Below are 19,159 nucleotides of genomic sequence, written 5' to 3' on the forward strand. Positions count from 1 at the left end.
GGTAAGCAATCTGTTCTTCTTCATGGTCTCTTTGGCTTACACACATGGGAGTTTAGCAAGCTGTCTTAAATGAATGAGGGAATGTCACACAATAAAAGTGAAAAGGACAGATCTTCCCAAGATCTCTTCTCTGAGATCTGTTATCAATCCTGTAGTGTGATATAAAGGTGGATCATTGAGACCACATCACCGCACAGCAAATATCTTGGAGGGGAATGCCTGCAAGGAAGGCATTGGACATGGAGATGGTGGGGGGAACTGCCCACCAGCATGTGACCCAGATGAATGGCAGTCATCACCCACTTGAGGGGTGACTTGTTGACAGAAGCGAGATATGGCCCAAGCAAGATAACACACAAAGAGATGCTTGATCGACATGGAAGGCTAATGCCCTGCAAATGTCCAGGGAGTGAAGTGACCTCTCAAGTCCAGATGACAGTTCTTGCATGAAGGCAGGGAGGATAATGTCTTGGCTGAGGTGGAAGTCCAAGTCCACTTTATTTAGGAAGTTAATAATTGGGGCAAAGGATGGCCTTGTCCTTATCGAACCTGATCAAAGGAGAGTCAGAACGGAGGGCACAGAGTTCACTGACCCACCCGGCTGAGGTTAGTGACACCAAAAAGGCTGCTTTTCATGTGAGGGGCCTAGTAGCAATACTAAGGCTGCTTGAGCAAGAGATGAGGTTGAGGGGAAATCCACAGTCAACTGTCGATGGGCAAGTCGAACGGAGGACCTGAGAGGCCTTTGCCCAATAGTGATCTCGGGCAGAGCCATTGCTCAAGCCACGTGCTCAGTCCACAGAGTCAGGGCACGGAGAACTTGTTCCCAAAGGAGTGCTTTAAGCCTAGCAGCGCGGTTGCAGTGCAATTGAGGCATGAAGGCCTGGCAATGGTGGCATAAGCCTATGTTATGGGCTTCTCCCAAACAAAAGAGGCACTCGGAATGGCCATCTTTTTCAGGGGTCTTACCCCTGCACTCAACACATTCCTTGAAGGATGTGGATGTCATACGAAGTCCAAGGATTTAGCCAAAAACACCAAAATCCAAGGGAATCCAAAAGAAAAATCTGTGGAACAAGCCAAGTCAAATAATGAAAGTGAAGGAAGAAAATATTCTGAAAGCTCTTAATGATGCTACTTCTATAGGTTTTTCCCAGCAGACAATGGATCACTAATTAAACAGACACAAATCCTCCATGCATATCCTTCCACCCTGAAGCCTTGCCATTCAACAACACAACAAACCACTCCTCTCAACCTAGAGTCACACAGTACAACCCACTCACTTCCATACCAGCATTCTCTGAAGATGCCAGCCACAGATGCTGGCAAAATGTCAGGAATAAACTCTTCTAGAAGTACTTTGAAAATTCCGAGCAGGCGCATCATACCCCATGTGTATAGGTCACTAAGACCATGAAGAAGAAAGTAAATTTAAACAAAGATCATTCAACTGTGCTACCACATGCTAGATTTCAAAGTGTGCACAAACCATACGCTTTGGTCATTAAGAGAAGATATTGCAAAATAAAAAAAAGAAGCTATTTCTGACACACATAATTTCCATGTAGCATTCAATCAAAGGTCAAATTCTTTTCTTTTTAAGACTAAATTGAATTAGTTAACTGTTAAGCCAATCCAGAACACTGTTGATCCAAATCATGCACAAAATACCCAGAGAGCACAGCTATCTCATTTTATGTGCAGGTAGATATCATACACACATATATCTGCTTCCCATCAATAAGGAAGCCTTCAATAAGGGTGGCTCATTATCTGAGCATGAGTACAATAATTCCTTTAAAGGCTTTCAATTCCTTACCCTTCCTTGTTGTGAGCACTCTACACAGCTGACTTGGATGTTTCCATGCTTAGCACCAGGAATAATTTGCACACATTCAAAGTCGTTTGCCAGGATAACAATATCACATCCAGAGCCATACGCCTAAAAGAAACAACAACATTTCATGGTATTTCTTTTTAGGAAAGAATTTTATTTTATTTCTTTGTTTTACATCCTGGCAGCATAGAACTCAAGACAGCTTACAATGAACAAGGAAAAGCTACATACCTAATAATAAAAAAATTAAAACACAGTTAAACAAGCATGAAATTTTTAAAAATGTAAAATCACTTAAAACATAACAATAACATTACATATACATACCCAGAGGTAGCAGCAATGCCAAAAATACCATGCCCACTAGAGTTGTAAAAGACTATGGTGTTTGTTTTTTAAATGAATCCCAGAATAAAACAGAACTAGCTTTGGATATCAACTTCAGGAAAAGGCTAGCTGCAGCTTTGAATGTCACCCTCAGCCTTGCAACTCAAGGATGCTCTGCCCACCTAAAAGCCACTTCTCTGTATGTACAAGAAATCAGCCCTTTCCCTCTCTGTGTATTAGTAAACCTCTTCACTAAGCAAACTACAAACCTAAACACCTACTGTTAGAAAATTATTTTGAATGTTGTTAAAATTAAGAATAGAGTCATCAGTTTTCCCATGAAGGTATCACTCTTCCTCCTGCCAAACTAATACAGGGGATCAGTAAACCAACATGAAAAATGCACCTAACAGCGCAACAAGACCACACATATGTTTGTAGAATCTCCCACAATCAATTCTGAGAACTAGCAGAGGAGAAATATTTTACAAAGAGTTTTCAGTCCTGTTATAAAACTACATGCACAGTTTTAGGGCACAGTTTGGTTCAAGCTCATTCGACTGCTCTTTCGTGTCTTCTCATTGGTTCTTCACAGTGGTTATCATGTACTGTTCTTCTTCTCTTCTTCCCACTGAACCAATTCAATGCTTCCCCCTTCTTTTTCTCCTCATGCCCACCTTTAGCATCTCATGGCTCCTAGAGTAAAAGCTTCTGAACATCTGAGCCCAAGAAAGGAGGGAATGAGAAAGTAAGCAGAACTGAAACTCAGCCTCTTCTCATAAGTACAGGCCCCCCCCCCCTCCACAGGCAACACTTTGCATTTGATTACTTGATCTGGGATTCTCCCATGTTGAAAAGTAAGCCAATAATAAGCTGGATTCCATGAGATGATCCCTGGAAAATTGGGAACACTGAAAAATATGAAATAATAACCTTAGAAGATGGATCATCAGGGTATGAGAGAACTTTGTGTGAAGGAACACAGATCAGAGCAACTGTTATCACTAGAGAGGGTCTTCTCTGCACTGACACCCCAGTTATGGAGTACCCTCCCCTTGGAGGTCCAACTGGGGGCAATTTTGGTATCATTTGGGTTCCAAGTCAAAACTTAGCTTTTTATTAAAGACTTCAGACCTAATTGATTGTATCCAAGTTTTGCATGTGCTATGGTTGGCACACCTTTAAACTGGTTTTAAATTGCCTGGTCTTAAAGTTATAAATGATTCTATCTATCTATATCTATATATGTATGTCTTTTAGATTATTATTACAGGTATTCATTGTTTTACATTTTTTTAATTGTGAGCCACCCTGAGATCTTTGGATATAAGGCAGGATATAAATATTTTAATAAATGAATAGAAGCCTGGGAAAGTTTTTATTACTTTCTCTGACTCACTCACTCATTCACTCACTCCACAAAGACGAATCCTGACTGAGGCTGCTGTCCTGGCACTGCTAATAATAACATCAGAACAGATTTTTTCCCTTTGCTCCACAGTTCAGCTGTGTGTCTATATGTGCTTTCAAGTTGCCGGTCGATTTATGGTGGCCTCATTAATTTGATAGTGTTTTCTTAGGCAAAGAATATTCAAGAGATAGCTTTGCCAGTTCCTTCCTCTGAAATATAGCCCACAGCACCTGGTATTTGTTGGCAGTCTTTCATCCAAGTACTAAGCAGGGCTGACTCTGCTTAGCTTCCAAGATCGGAATGGATCTGCTTTTAGGGTATTTAGGGAGCATGAAAACATGAGTTGTGGGTGTGTACTACCTATAGCAAATATGCAGTGATGTGAGTTGTCAGATGAAGAATGGGCTGGAAAATTTCAAAACAAACTGATATTCTGTAACTCAGTGGAACAGATGAAAATGTCAAATGTATCAAAATGTATCAAAATGTAATGACATAGAAGTAGAATTATTCTATGGAAGTTAATAAAATATGCTGGGATACCATCTCAATCATATTAAACTATAACAAGGACCCTTTTAGAACATGAAAACTTTTTTTTTCTATTGCCATTACAGTATTATGTCCTTTCTCAAGTCATTATCTTTAACATTATAATTATCTGCAATAGCTCTATTTCAGGTAGAATTTCATCACAGAGAAGCCTGGTCTAAAGAAGAGGCCGTTCAAAACATGCCTTTTGCTACCATAATTGAATTCCTAACCACCAAAGTTAGACAAAAACAAATACATGTCACCCCCACTTGCAGTATCTCTTCAGGCAGAAGAAAAAGTAGCAAGATAAACAAAAATGTACAGTATTTGGGATTTAAAGTAAAAGAATACAAAGAACTGCTCAGAGATGGGGCAACAGATTTGTTTTTCTCTTTAGAAATACAGATGACCACATATTTGAATATGTATCTTTGGTACCCAAGAGTAAAATAAGAGAGTGGGCAGGGGTTAATTTAGAACGCTTTCTATTCATTTATTTCTTAAATATGCTAGCAATTATGATGCTAGGTAGTATATGCTATAAAGATTAATCAGCCCTGAATTTAGCTTCTTGCCTTGGCAAGCTGTAAGTGTCTTCATGTGTGGGCTAAAACACAATGCAGAAATAATCCAGGTTGACACCACTTTAACTGTCCTAGCTCAATGCTAAGGAATTCTGGGAGATGTAGTTCTGTGAAACATTTAGCGTTCTCTATCAAAGAGCTCTGGTGCCACAATAAGCTACAATTCCCAGATTCTCTAGCACTGTGCCATGGCAGTTAAAGCGACCTCAAACTGGATTATTTCTGCAATGTGTTTTAGATCTATGTAACAAAAGTATCCCAAAGACAAGAGCTGTAACAAAAGCACATACTGCTCCTAATAGTCCATAGCCAAGCAACACCTTCTACTTATTACTCTTTGGTCCACTGAGTTTATGTTCAAGTTTAGTCTAGTACTATATACTTGTTTCATAATATCTAGTCTATTTGAAGTATCAAAAAGGGGAGGAGGCGAAGGGTGTGGACGACTGTCGATCATGGCGGACGTATAAATGACAGGCTGGCTGTCACCTCACAGACTTCACTAACTGCAGTAACATAAAATGCAAAAAGCACTTTAAAAACATCAGAATAAGTTGCTTCGAGCTAAAAGGTCTGGAGATCAGTCCATAACAGACCTCTATCCGGCAGCAAAGGAACCACAGTCACCATCAAAAGGTGAAGATAATCCATCCAGTTCTATTATGGCATGTGGACAGAATAGAGGAGGGAAGGGGGTAGAAATGGACCCCAGATGACAGATGACCTGTCCTTCCCTGATTTATTAGAAAAGTTAAGAGAAAACCTAGTAAAAGACCTTCAAAAAGACTGGTACTAGAACCTATCAATGCAAAGTTATCAGCACTCACAAACTGAATCAATGATATTGAAGATGTCGCCAATGAGGGTATTCAAAAGGGCACTGTGCATGAAGACAGGATTCAGCGACTGCAAGAAATCAACGATGCCATGAACAACAAGACTATTTGACAGGAAGAACTTTTCAACACACACTTTAGGGGCACTGAAGAGAGTGTGGAACAAGGAGATTTAGCACACTTCATGCTAAACTGGATTAATAGCGATGGGAAGTCGAAGGCTTTCATGGCCGGCATCCTTAGTTTTTTTGTGGGTTTTTCAGGCTATGTGGCCATGTTCTAGAAGAGTTTATTCCTGACTTTTTGCCAGGACTGGGGCATAGTGGTGATTTTGCGGTTAGTCCTTGTCCTACCCTGGAGAAAGATTTTTTTTCTTAATGTTATTCCTACTCCTTCTCCTGTAAAAACCTCTTATTTCTTTACTCCTTACTCCTACTCCCCAGCCCTGGGGAAAAGCCCCAGTTGCTTTGTAAGACTGGCATATGTGTGATTGTAAGTGTCTCCCTTTGCCTCCCAGTCCCTTCCCCAGTGTAATATAATTTTAAAAATGTGTTTGCGTGTAGAATATAACAGGAATAAGGAGTAACAGATATTTTGTTACTCCTTATTCCTACTCCTATTTCTGTAAAAACCTCTTACTCCTTACTCCTACTCCCCAGCCCTGCTCACAAATCAGCAACTGCATCACAATTTTCAAGAAAAATGCCGAGAGATATCCTTCTGCGCTTCACCCACTATCCAAAAAAAAAGCCTTAACCTTGGCTAATCTCATTGCAATCCCTGACCTACAATATGAAAACAATATTGTGTCAGTCTATCAAGATCTCTTGGCTGAAACTCTCAGGAAAAGATGCTCCTTTAAACCCCTCGCTATTTTATTACAACAAGAGGGAATGTGATATCATTGGGGTTTTCCCTTCAAGTTGATCATTACAAAGGCCAACAACACAATTACTGCAACCACAAGAAAGCAGGAGGAAGAAATTTGCAACTGAGATCCCCCTTGACAGTGCAGAATGGAAAGCTGTGAGTAGGAATAAAGATTTAAAAACAACAAAACATCTCCTAGTTGACAATAATGCTAATACTTACCTTCAGAAAGTGATTCCTTGCCGAAATTCATACATTCTGAGAGTCTGAGAGGCCTTGCAGCTCAGACAAGAAGCCATTTTGAAATCGCTTATCCTCATCAAAGCAAAAGACAAACTTTCCACCATTTTCTAGTCACTGATACAGAAATAAAACAGCTTTTCAGACAATCAGAGGAACAAGTATTTGGCACCCAACCAAACACTGCTCTGCATTGTTGCCATGACTAATAACACTGCAGACTTGGAATCTCTGCCTGCTCCACAATGAACAGAATGGTGAAAAACAGAGGTTGAACACCAGCAACACGGAGGGTCGATTCTTGATTTCACAATGGAAAATTATGGATCACAATGTCACAATAGCAAACTATTAGGCCCCCAATAGGGATCAAGACAAATTTATTGACCTTTTCTTTAATGCACTGAATGACATAGCAACAGGTGATATAATAATTAAAGGAGATTCTGACAATGTCTTAGATCCCTTACTAGATAGATCAGGCCGTCTTAGTACCTCAAAGCAAGAAACAACCCAGCTTTTAAAACACATTAACAAGGTGGGGCTAGTAGACCCTTGGAGAATCTTCCACCCCAGAGACAGAGACTACACATTTTACTCATCCATGCATAACTCCTAATCAAGGATTGACCACTTTTTCATCAAGTAAGACACTTTCCCCCAAATGAAAGACATGGCCATAAAGCCCATACTCTGCTCTTACCACCCCCCCCCCCCCCCGACTGTAGACTGGACCCTAGATAAAGGCATGCTGCCCTCCACACTATGGCAATTTAACCCCACTTACTGTTAAATGAGCCTTTTAAAACAACCCTTCAGAAACTCCAGACACCTCTGAAGCCTTACTTTGGGATATACTAAAACCTGTTCTGAGGGACCTCTTTAATCAGGAGGGAGAAAAGTAGAAGAAAATAAGAGAAGCCAAAAGAACATCTCTGATGACTGAACTTACTATGCTAACACATTCACATAAGCGGTCTCAGGATGGTAATACACTTAACACATTATTGATCATCTTCCTTATAGCAATAGCTATATTGGAAACAGCGAAGAACTGGAAAGCAAGTGAACTTTTAATAAAAAATAGGCGGAGGAAGACCTGAGACATATGGCTGATTGAGAAACTTCAAAGATAATGTAAGAAAGTCAAAAGGATAAATTGGAAAAACATCATTTATTGAAATATGGTTTCTTTTCCTAGAGTACATCAACAATTTGCATCAGATATGACCTCCACCACAACATCAAACTTTCTAGAAAGACATTTGACATGAAGACTTAACTGTGCCACGACCTGATTAACATGAGAACCTCATTAACACTGTTTTTGAGACTTCCAGGATGTAATGGAGTCGCAGCAGGTTATCGCTGCGTACAGCTTGCGAACCTCAACTACATTAATGAGCCAGTTTAGAAGTTAAAAAACACTGCTAGCTGCTATAAACCTCTCTAGTTGCAATGCCTTCTTAAGACTTGTTAGTATGGAGACTGAGGGACCTGCTGTAGTCACCTGCAACACTTGTGGAATGTTTGTCTTCTTGCCTATTGGATGTGGAGAACTTCACCTGCACCAAGTGCAAGTTGGTAGCCCTGTTGGAAGAGAAGGTCCAGCAGCTGGAGGCCCAAGTATCTACACTTCATCTTAGGGAGAAAGAGGTTTTCATGGACAGAATGGACCGGACGGTCTTGGATGAGAAACACAGAGGCAGTTGTTGGGGAGGAGGTCACTGCACAGACACAGGAGGTAGATGGTTGGACGAATGTCACACACAGAAGTAGAGAAACCAGAGACCATTGTGGGAGCCTGTAGCTACAAAATCGATTTGAAGTTTTTTCACTTATCAGGGATGATGGGGAAGAGCAGCAGGGACAGACTTCAGGGATAGTGCAGGGCACCAAAGGGAACAGCCACTGCTAAGCCTTGGAGGAGGTGGGTGGTGGTGGACTCCTTGCTGAGGGTACAGTGGTTTGTGGGCCTCACAAGTTATCATAGGAGAAGTGTTGTCTCCCTAGGGCAAAAAACATGATGTGACAGTCAGGCTGACAAGATGTATTCGTATTGTTATTATTATTAAGCTTTATTTATAAAGCTCTGTAAATTTACACAATGCTGTACATACAATAAATTAAAATTGATAAATAAACCTGTCTATGGCGTACATTCTCCAAAAATAATTAAACGTAATACACTTGTTCTTCCATATTCACTAGGGTTAGGGATGTCATGGCCTGCCACGAGGAGGACTTGGAGGACGAGGAGGGCTCGGCTCTTCAGATACAGGAGGAACCTGAGGTTGTGCCAGGTCCCAGCTCTGCTCTCCCAGCCCCAGTAGATTTGGCTCAGCCACAACCTAGCTCTGTGGGATCTTCTTCAGTGGATCCTGGGGCTCAAGAAATGCCTGACTTGTGAGACATAGAGCAGCAGGGCATTGAAGTTCCTACCTTCAGCCAGAGGAAATCAGAAAGGGCGTGCCTTTGGCATTCCAAGAGGCTTGGTGAGAAATGCTCATTAGCCACTCAGCAGCTGTGATAAGGAAACTAGATATAAGACACCTGGCAGACACTGAGCTCTTTTGTCAGAGTCTCTTTGTCTCTCTCCTTAGTGAATGCTGCTAGATCTGACTCCTTGCTTCCTAGACCTTTGACTGCTTTTGAATCCTTGACCTCAGACTGGACTCACTGACCTCGGACTGGACTGGCAGTATTGCTCTCTGTAATCCTGAACTTTGGACAGGCTTGTGGCTTATTCTACTCAGACATCGTTTGGTATCTTGTGGGGGAAGGAGGTTCCAGGAGTGAGGGGCAGTAAATGGAAAGGGACGGATCCAAGATGGAGCAATGAAAATCCTTGGGTGGGACAGCAGTCCTTGACTACCATAATGGAGGGTACAAGTGGGAAGGTAAGGAGAAAGAAGTTCTGATAAATAAGTAAGGGCCAGCACATGTATGGCTTTAAAAGTAATCAACAGAAGTTTTTAATGAATATGGAAAGGGAAGGGGAGTCAATGGAGGGAAGACAATAAAGGAGAAATGTGATCAAAGTGGTGAGCAGACATGATAATGCGTGCACAGCTGAATGCTAGACAGAAATTAAAGGACAAAGATGAAAAAGAGGAAGCCCCAGCATAAGGAGGTTACAACAATCCAGTCACGAGGCCACAAGGGCACAGACCAGAATTTTGGCAATAGAGGCCGAAAGAAACAGTTGGATTTTAGCAATATTATAAAGAATCTACATGCCTTGGCTATGATATGAATCTGGGGGATAAGGAAAGATCAAAAATGAAACCAAGACTGCAGGCTTCCTGCACAGGTCAAACACAGATATCATCAACAAGAATATTACAGGAATATCGCACAGTAGGCTTCAGTAGAAAAACAAGGTCAGTTTCGGACATAATGAGCTGCAAACGCCGGTGCTGCATCCACTGAGAAACAGCTGTAAGACAAGATTAAACTTCTGTTCGAGACATAGAGAAAGATCAGGATGGAAAGATACAGCTGAGTATCGTCGGCGTACAGGTGATAAGAAAAGCCAAAAGAACAAATGAGCTTGCCTAAGGACAGTGTATAAAGAGAGAGCAATAGGGGACTCTAATAGAGCCCTGTGGAACTCCAACAGATAACACAACAGGAGATGAAGCCTGACCACCTGTGACCAATACAAAATATCTGTCTGATCTGGTCAAGCCTACTGGCCATTACCCCTTCCTTTTGGTCCATGTGGGCACCAACGATACTGCAAGGCATAGCCTTCAGAATATCAGAAGGGATTATGAGGCTTTGGGTAGGAAGCTGAAAGAGCCGGATGCACAAGTTGTCATCTCATCTCTTCTCCCAGTTGAAGGGCACAGTCCAGGAAGGGAGAGGAAAATAGCAGACATAAACAACTGGATCTGCATATGGTGCCACCAAGAATAATTTGGATTCTTGGTTCATGGGCTGCGGTTCCATGAGAGTAGACTTCTGACAAGAGATGGGAAGCATTTCACACCAGTTGGCAGAAATATGTTTGCCAATAGTCTCAAAAATTTGATCCTGAGGCTTTCAAACTGAGTTTTGTGAGGGGGAGAGAGATGGTATTCTGGACTGCAAAAGAGCTGGAGCAAATAGTCAAACTGTCAAAGAGAGAACAATGGCAATGGCAAGTACATTCCTATACCACTTATGAGTGCACTTAAGCACTCCCTAAGCGGTTTACAAAGTGTAAGCTAATTGCCCCCAACAATCTGGGTACTCATTTGAGCAACCTTGGAAGGCTGCAAGCCTGAGTTGAGCTTGAGCCCTTTGCTGGTATTGAACTCACAACCTTATGGTTTTGAGTGAGTGGCTGCAGTACAGGCATTTAACCACTGCACCACTAAGGCTCTACACAAGGCAAACAATGTAAGGACCCAACAGTGGGAGGCAAAAAGAATTGTAGACAGCAAGTAGGGGGAACACATGGTCTTAGATGTCTCTACACTAATACCCAGAGCTGGGGAAATAGGCAAAATGAACTTACACTCCTAACACGACAAAGGAAATATAATATAATAGGCATCACTGAAGCCTAGTTGGATGAATCTCATCATTGTAGTAATAAAGGGGTATAAACTTTTAAAGAGAAATAGGCCAAACAGGAAAAGAGGAGGTACAGCATTATACATCAGGCATATTTACACCATTGAAGAGATCCAGGACATCAATCCTGGAAACCAGGTGGAGAGCATCTGGGTAAAAATTAAAGGGGAGAGAAACAACAGGGATGTTATTATGGGAGTCTACTACAGACCTCCGTCAGATGGAAGAATTGGATGATGCCTTTCTAGAACAGAAGACCACACATTCAGAAAGGAGAGATGTAGTAGTGATGAGTGACTTCAACTAACCTGATATTTGCTGGAATCAAACTCTTCCAAATCCTCAAAAGTCTAGCAAATTCCTCACTTGCCTCAAAGACAATTTCATTGTCTAAAAGGTGGAAGAGGCAACAAGAGGACCAACTATTTTAGATATGATCCTAACTAACAGGGATGATCTGGTTAATGGGGTGAAAGTGGCGGGATCCATAGGTGGGAGTGATCATGTTCTCTTGGAGTTTGTTATACAGTGGAAAAGAGAAGCCAGGGATATTCAGACACGCATTCTGGACTTTAGGAGAGCTGATTTCACTAAACATAGCGAAATATTGGTGATGAGCCTGTGCTCAGGAATAGTAAAAGAGAAGGTAGTTCAGGATGGATGGAAGTTTCTTAAAAGGGAGATACTAAAGGCACAATTTAAAATAGTCCCAATGAGGAAGAAAAATGGGAGATGTCTCAAGAAATCAGGATGGACGACTAATGAACTTTCAACTGAGCAAAGTTTTAAACAGAACATGTATAAGAAATGGAAAATAGTGAGCACCTTGACTTATCCATGGGTCATATCAAAACCCATAATTTTGACCCCAAAATTTGCCCTCAACTTATACATGAGTTGAGTATATACGGTATTTTGGAGTAGCTGAAGAGGGGAAGAAAAGAAGGGCATTTGGGAGAATTCCCAAAACACGGAAATACTAAGCTAAGCTGTCTCTTGAAGCAGTTATGATAGTAGTGTGCAAGCTCTGCAGATTAAATAGCTTGACAGAAGCACGAAGCAAGCATAAGTACCACCCACACAAAAAGTCTGCTTGGCTTTTAATCACATTGCTTGCTACCTGCAAGAGAAAGCTAGATGGAGTTTGCAAGCTGCCAGAGGAGTCAGAATGACTTGCAGAATCCTCAAATGCGAGATAAATTTCATTTTACAAAAGCTTGCATTAAAAGCCAACCCTCTCAGCTCTATTCCACTCAATGATGAAGATCTAGTTGCATTAAGTAGTCAGCATCAAATAAGTGCAAGCAGTGAGAGAATCTTTCAATAAATATAGAAGTCCAGAAGTTTTGCATCTGAAATAGCATATGAGCATGTATTTTTCCATTTGCCAGAAACAGGTTGGAACTCCCTTCTGGTAAATCCACAAGTGACAAATTGGTCTATGTTCCAGAGGTGTATGCACATGGACAGCTATCTCCTTGCAAGCCATAGCCACAGTCCCACCAGCTGTCAAGAATGCAATATGCATAGCCTCCAGGTCAGTATTACAATGGACTACTGCCACTGTCTTCTGTGTGGCAGACTGACTTAAAAAATCTACTACTGTCACTGTCTCCCACATCCACTTTGATTGTAAAAAGGTAGCAGTGGCACGTCTCTCATTTGGAAAATGAGTTGGGGGGAAATTAAGAACAAGTTATATTTCATGACCACATTTGCAATCAATATTCTGGAGAATAGTTGAGGTTCCTGGCCTGTTACTTTCTTTCTTTTTTTTTTTTTTTAACAAACCAGCATCACAAGCCAGAGTTTTCAAAGCAACAAGCTAGGACTCCCTGGTTCCAATTTTGTTTGTTTAGTATTCATGCTACTGGAGAAGACCACCGAACGCACAAATGGGTTGTGCATGGTTCATTCACAATAGGAACTCTCCAAAACATGACTGACTGATTTAAATAATTATGTGTTTTGTAGTTTTAAGTTATTTCTGACTCATAGTGACCCCAAGGCAACCCTATCACAAGGTTTTCTTGACAAGATTTGTTCATGGGCAGTTGCTACTGCCCTCCTCTTATTCCAAGAGGGTGACTTACTCAAAGTCACCCATTGGGTTTCCGTGTCCAAGTTGGGTTTGAGCCCTAGTCTCTAGAATCCAGGAAACTATCACCCCACAATGGCTCTAATAATTATATCCCATCCTATATCACAGAATCACAGCGAGATCTCAGGACAGTGTTCAAGTAAAATCAAATAAATCAGATTAAATTCAAAGCAATGCAAATAAATGTAAACACACTGAAACATTTTGATATGTTTACTTGTTTAATAACATTCAAAAGAATTAAAACAGTTTTAAAATATGTGTACAGCCGCTCCTCTGTTTTTGTTGACTTGGAGTCCATATCCCTGAAAATACATGAGAGGCAAACGGAGGGTGGCATAATTGGGCGTGCGCCAGAGTGCACCATCATTGGAGTCAATAGGGACTCCAATATCAGTGATTTTGTTTTTATGGGGAGGAGGGAGCCGGAATACATCCCCCACGAAAACGGAGGGGCAACTGTACAAATATTTAGGAGAATATCAGTTAGGCTCTAAAAACTTGAATAAACAGCCATGTTTTTAGTTGATGCAGTTCAGTTCAGCTCATCTTTATTACGCTCATAGACCAGCACAGGTAAAAAGGAGATACAGAATAAAAGAAGCTAAAAGCAAGGTAAAAACACAGGTTAAAAACAGTATTCAAAATATCCTTTTAAAATCCAGTGTGGCAGGGCAAGAATGGTATTAGCCTACTGTAGAGGTTACTGCCTGACAGATTTTAACCGCAGCTGCACAGAATCTGGCAACATTATATGTTTTCTTGTTCCAGCCAGTCCTCAAGTTTCCATTGTAAGCGTCTTGCATATAGCTTGCCGATTGTATTGAGGAGGCTAATTGGTCTGTAGTTGCCAAGATCATAGTTCTTTCATTTTTAAAATATGGGGATGATGATAGCAAGCCCCCAGCCCTCAGGTGCTCAACCACAGTTCTCAATGCAAATGAAAAGAGATGCCAGAATAGGGGCCCAGAACTCCAAATTGTTTAATGGCCTCTGAAGAAGGTATTAAATCTTCCCCTGGAGCCTTCTCCATTCACAGCTGAGCTACAAGTTTTTTGATCTCTGACTCAGTCACCGGTGCCCACTTTGGGAGATTCTCTATATTTCAGCTTGCAGATCCACTTTCAACATGAGTGTCCTTATAAAGTGCTTGGAAGTGTTCCTCCCAGATCCCTGGGGGGATGTTACAATCCAATGTAGCTGCTGCATTTCTTTGGGAACTTGATGTAATATGGCAAAAATAAAGCTGAGTTGTTGGCTTTGACTGCCTGAATAAGTTGTGCCCAATTTTTTTTTCATGGGCTTCTGGGAACTGTAGTTTCTTGTGGCACCAGAGCTCTCTGACAGAAAAGGCTAAATGTGTCACAAAACTACAGCCTATTCCCCATGGGCAAAAAGTACGTGCTCGGCACGTACTAGGGTTAGAAAAGGGCGTCCCTTCTAGACGCCCTAACCCTAGTACGTGCCGAGCACGTACAAAATGGCGGCGCCCTATACACATGGGGTGTCATAAGCACGCCGCAAAAAGAAGCCGCTTTTTGCGGCTTCTTTTTCCGCCGCTGGGAAGCCTCGCCGTTTGGAGGCTGAGGCTTCCCCGCGGTGGAAACAGAGGTGCTGGCAGACCACCCTTTTTGAGCGGTCTTTAAAGTGCCTACAGTTCCTAAAATTCCCTAGTATTGAGCCAGGGTAGTTAAAGCGGTGTCAAACTGAATTATTTCTGCAGTGTGTTTTGGCTCTCTGTCTATATATTCCTTAAACTCTCCTGAGACTAAAAAAGGGCCATGCTCAGAACTTTAAGAAGTACTCTGAAAGAATCCTATCAGACTAATTACAAATTGAATTGACCTAAAGAAATATTTTTGAACAATTTAGGTATGATGTCCCGCTTGTTTTTTTTAATTCTATCCAACAGAACATTGTATTACTAAAATTACATATAACAACGTAACTTACCACTAGCCCATCATCCAACAAGATAACAAACCTCCAGTGCAATTCACAATACCACCTCTCAATTAATCTTCTTTCTTTGCCATTAACCCAATTTTCTCAGATAATCTTCAGCGCTGCAGTTGTTCAAATGCAAGACCTCTCCCTCCCCCCAATAATGTAGATAAGTTGTTATCCCATACAGTGTTATTGGCAGGTATATTGCAACAAAGTTTTCCTCTTAAAAAAGATAAATAAATGCCTTATTTATTCAAAAAGATAACAATTTCATGACAAAAATACATGAACCTGGTTCACACATAATGTTAAACCAGGCTTCTGCGCAGGTTTTGTTTATCATGATGTACAAAACTAGGAACACTGGCTTGTCCTTTTCACAGCATTACAGCATCATAAAGAAAAATCATAGTTTATTGCTTTGGCTTGTCGAGGATGAGACAAAAGAGAGTTCTTGATCTACATGCTATGATGAACTAGCCACAAACAGAAGGCTCACAGTGTATGTACCTGCTTCTGATTCAAAGAGAGGCCAAGTAGCAATGATCTACACTACAGTGTAAAGCGTCTGAATGTGCTCTTGGGAATGGCGTGTAATGTCTTGTGTGTGCATGCATGCAAAATATTTACAGAAGCCAAATGGATTATGAACAGAAGGCATTCATCATGTAACAGCAAGCAAAATGGTCTTACTAATTTTCAGACAAAGATGACTGTTTCTCTGGTTGCCACTGACTTAGCTATTTTGACATCCCAGTAGGATCTGGTAATCCACGAGCCAAGAGGCTGAGTGCTACATAACTCGGGATAATAGAATTTGAAAGTCCATCACCAGTTTCCAATAAAATTAACTGGTGTCAGCACTTCCTGAACACTTTAGGTTTTGAATGACACCTCGTTGGCAATGCCTGAATCTGTGGTGTTTGAACCTTTTGATGAAATGCTACAGAAAACACCTGTTGCTTATGTAGGTGATGAACTATAGTTGGCAAGAGATTGAATAAGATGTTCTCAGAGTACAACAGTTCCTGTATTCTGTGTATAATAATGTAGTCCTAAGCTATTTGTCTACAATATTCAGTAGAACACTGAAATACAGTTAGCACAAATCAAGTAGTTAAAAGCCAGACTAATGAGCTCTAATTTAGAAATGACCACCAGTTTCACACATGCTATTGTTTGTTTTGCACTATTTTCAACCACACAGGAAAATATCATAGTTCAGTGATAGAACACATGCTTTCCACACTAAACCTTTCAGGTTTATTATAAGACATTATTATAAGCATTAATAGCATTGTTATAAGACAAAGAAAGATTTCTAAGTGAGGTCCTAGAGGACTACTAACTATTTTTTCACTTTAACCCCACCCCTCCAATCATTGGTTACTGTCCTTGCAGCCCAGGAGGTAAAGCCCAAAACATCCGCGGGACGAAACAGCTAGATGAACCAATGGCCTGGCATGACATTAAGTCAACTTCCAATGTTTCATAAGCCCTTTATTTTCATCATATTCGGATCATTACATTAAAATTTGACCAGTCTCACTTCTGCCCATATTATACAGTACTGTATAAGAATGGTGTCTGTTAAAGACTTTGTCATAGCGCATGACTAGATGTTAAAACCTGTTCTGCAAATGTCGATGGTACAAAATGTGCACAATCACTACAATTGCCAAGCAACTGGTGAATGGCAGGACTGGGAACTCCAGCCCACCTTGGATCATTTGCAACGTTCATCCAGAAATTAAAAGCCCCAAATTACCAGACATTATCTTGTCCACACTGTTTAAACGGGAAAAAGAATGTGCACCATTAGGCACCTCTGACAGCAACTACTGTATATAGCATTAGGCTTCTAGCTCTGCCCCGCTCCAGTGACCAACAGAAGTAGCTCACAGTTTAAAAAGTTTAAGAACTCACCCAACCAAAATGGCCACAGAGAACCAGCCTTTCCTCTTGCAAGGAAGAGGAAGTAGATAAATAGGTACCATTTCAGTGGGAAGGTAACAGTGTTCAGCGCAGTCATACTGGCCACATTTCCACCGGATACGTCTTTGAACAATGCTGGCTCTTTGGCTTAGTAATGGAGATGAGCACTGCCCTCTGCAGTCACAGGACAATCTTTACCTTACACTAGACACCCAGAAAATACTATCCAGATTTAATGGGGGCAAATACATAAAGAAGTCTATACTAATGAACACTTTTTTGTTTAAAAATGTCCTTCCTGGAGGGAAAGAATTTGGGGAAAATGTTAAACTATTTCAGTAGTGATGAAGCCATAGGAATTATTTTCAACAGCATGGAAGCAGAGCTGCATCTCATGTTAAGAAAAAGGATAGAATATTGTTCTGCTTCTTTAATTTGTGATTGTAATGAAAACAGATAATCCTTCAATCATACGGATTTATTCTAATAAGTCAAATCATCAGTGTATTTATCCTTTCTGTAAGTACTTGACATTAAACAACAATAAAATCCAGAGTGCAAGCGAATATGGGCAATTAAAAAGATCATATTGTTGCTGAAGGAAACATCACAGCAATGAAAGACCGTCCTAAGGTATACTGCCATTTACAACTTGGGCTGAGGTAGATTATTGGAGCATTAAAATGCTTGCTCTGTGGGAAGCAGAAATATTTCTGGGTAAGAAAAGCATCCTAAACCTTTACTTCGGGCCTAAATTCATTACTGTACTACAAGAACAAAAAGTACACCTCACTATACAGAGGAAACACAATAGCGCTGCATCCACACTGCAGAAACAACCTGGTTTGACCCTCATTTTAACTGCTATGGAATTCTGGGAATTACAATTTGCTGAGGCGCTGATGCCTCAACAAACTACACTTTCCAGAATCCCATAATACTGAGCCATGGCAGTTAAAATGGGTCCAAACTGGATTTTTTTCTGCAGTGTGGATGCAGCTTAGGAGGAAAGGCCAGAGCTGAGCTGACATCTCATCTCAGGAACTATCCAACCCAACCTAACTTAGGCAGAAGTGATGTACCACTAGTTTTGCCACCCTATTTCAACACGCCTTTACTAACACACTTTAAAGCCAGAATCCCTACATCCCCATCTATAAATAATCACCTAACAAGGAAAGCCCAGCATGCTCTCTGTCTTCATGAATAATTGCCTTTTCCCTACCTAAAGATAGGTTTTCTTCACCACTAGGAGAGTCTAGGAAGAAGAAATAGTTATCACCAACACCAGGCCAAGCCCAATCTCCCACCCAGGTAGGATTACCAGCCTTTCAGCCAGGCATTTGACCATCACTTTTAGCTCCATGTATCAAAAAGCTTTGCTAGCTGATTTCTGTAAGATCTGATTTAAAGGCACAACAAGAGCCCAGGCTGTGTGTGTCTGTATGTGTGCATATGTGGCCAACTGGCAGCCCTGTTGCCAACCTCTCCACAACTACATACACCTATGCTTTCTTAAGACGCCCTGCAGGATCACTTCTGGGACACCCTGAGGCAAAAATCCGTTCTCCACTGGCTTGCTGTTGTTGTTGTGCACCTTGAAGTCATTTCTGATTTAAGACGACCCTATCATAGGCTTATCTTGACAAGATTTGTTCAGAGGAGGTTTGTTATTGCAATCCCCCGAGGCTGAGAGCATGTGACTTGCCCAAGATAACCACATAAATAGGAATCTTTAACGCTGAGCTAGTTCCTCAGCTACTCAATGAGACAGAAAAAGGCAAGCACAGATGGGATTTTATACAGAAAGACACAAAGCATAAATAGACACATTACCAAAATACCTTAAATTTGGGATCTAATATGTAGCCTGACACCAACATAGGTAGCATTCTATATGTAACTATAGCCTGTTACAGACTGCCAAAATAAAGCTGCTTTGGGTCTCTTTGGAGGTATGCTATTTAAAGA

General features: G+C 41.0%; 1 protein-coding gene across 5 annotated transcripts in view; it reads right to left on the reverse strand.

Moving 5' to 3' along the window:
- DMXL2 (Dmx like 2) overlaps positions 1 to 19,159 on the reverse strand; it is a 98,579-nt gene that overhangs the window by 76,843 nt on the left and 2,577 nt on the right. For all 5 annotated transcript variants that reach the window (XM_042471153.1, XM_042471150.1, XM_042471151.1 and 2 more), the window contains exon 2: positions 1,823 to 1,945. In XM_042471153.1, the coding sequence (XP_042327087.1) occupies positions 1,823 to 1,945 (123 nt within the window). The remainder of the gene's footprint in view (positions 1 to 1,822; positions 1,946 to 19,159) is intronic.

Source organism: Sceloporus undulatus, chromosome 6, assembly GCF_019175285.1.
Source record: "Sceloporus undulatus isolate JIND9_A2432 ecotype Alabama chromosome 6, SceUnd_v1.1, whole genome shotgun sequence".
Taxonomy (NCBI): domain Eukaryota; kingdom Metazoa; phylum Chordata; class Lepidosauria; order Squamata; family Phrynosomatidae; genus Sceloporus; species Sceloporus undulatus.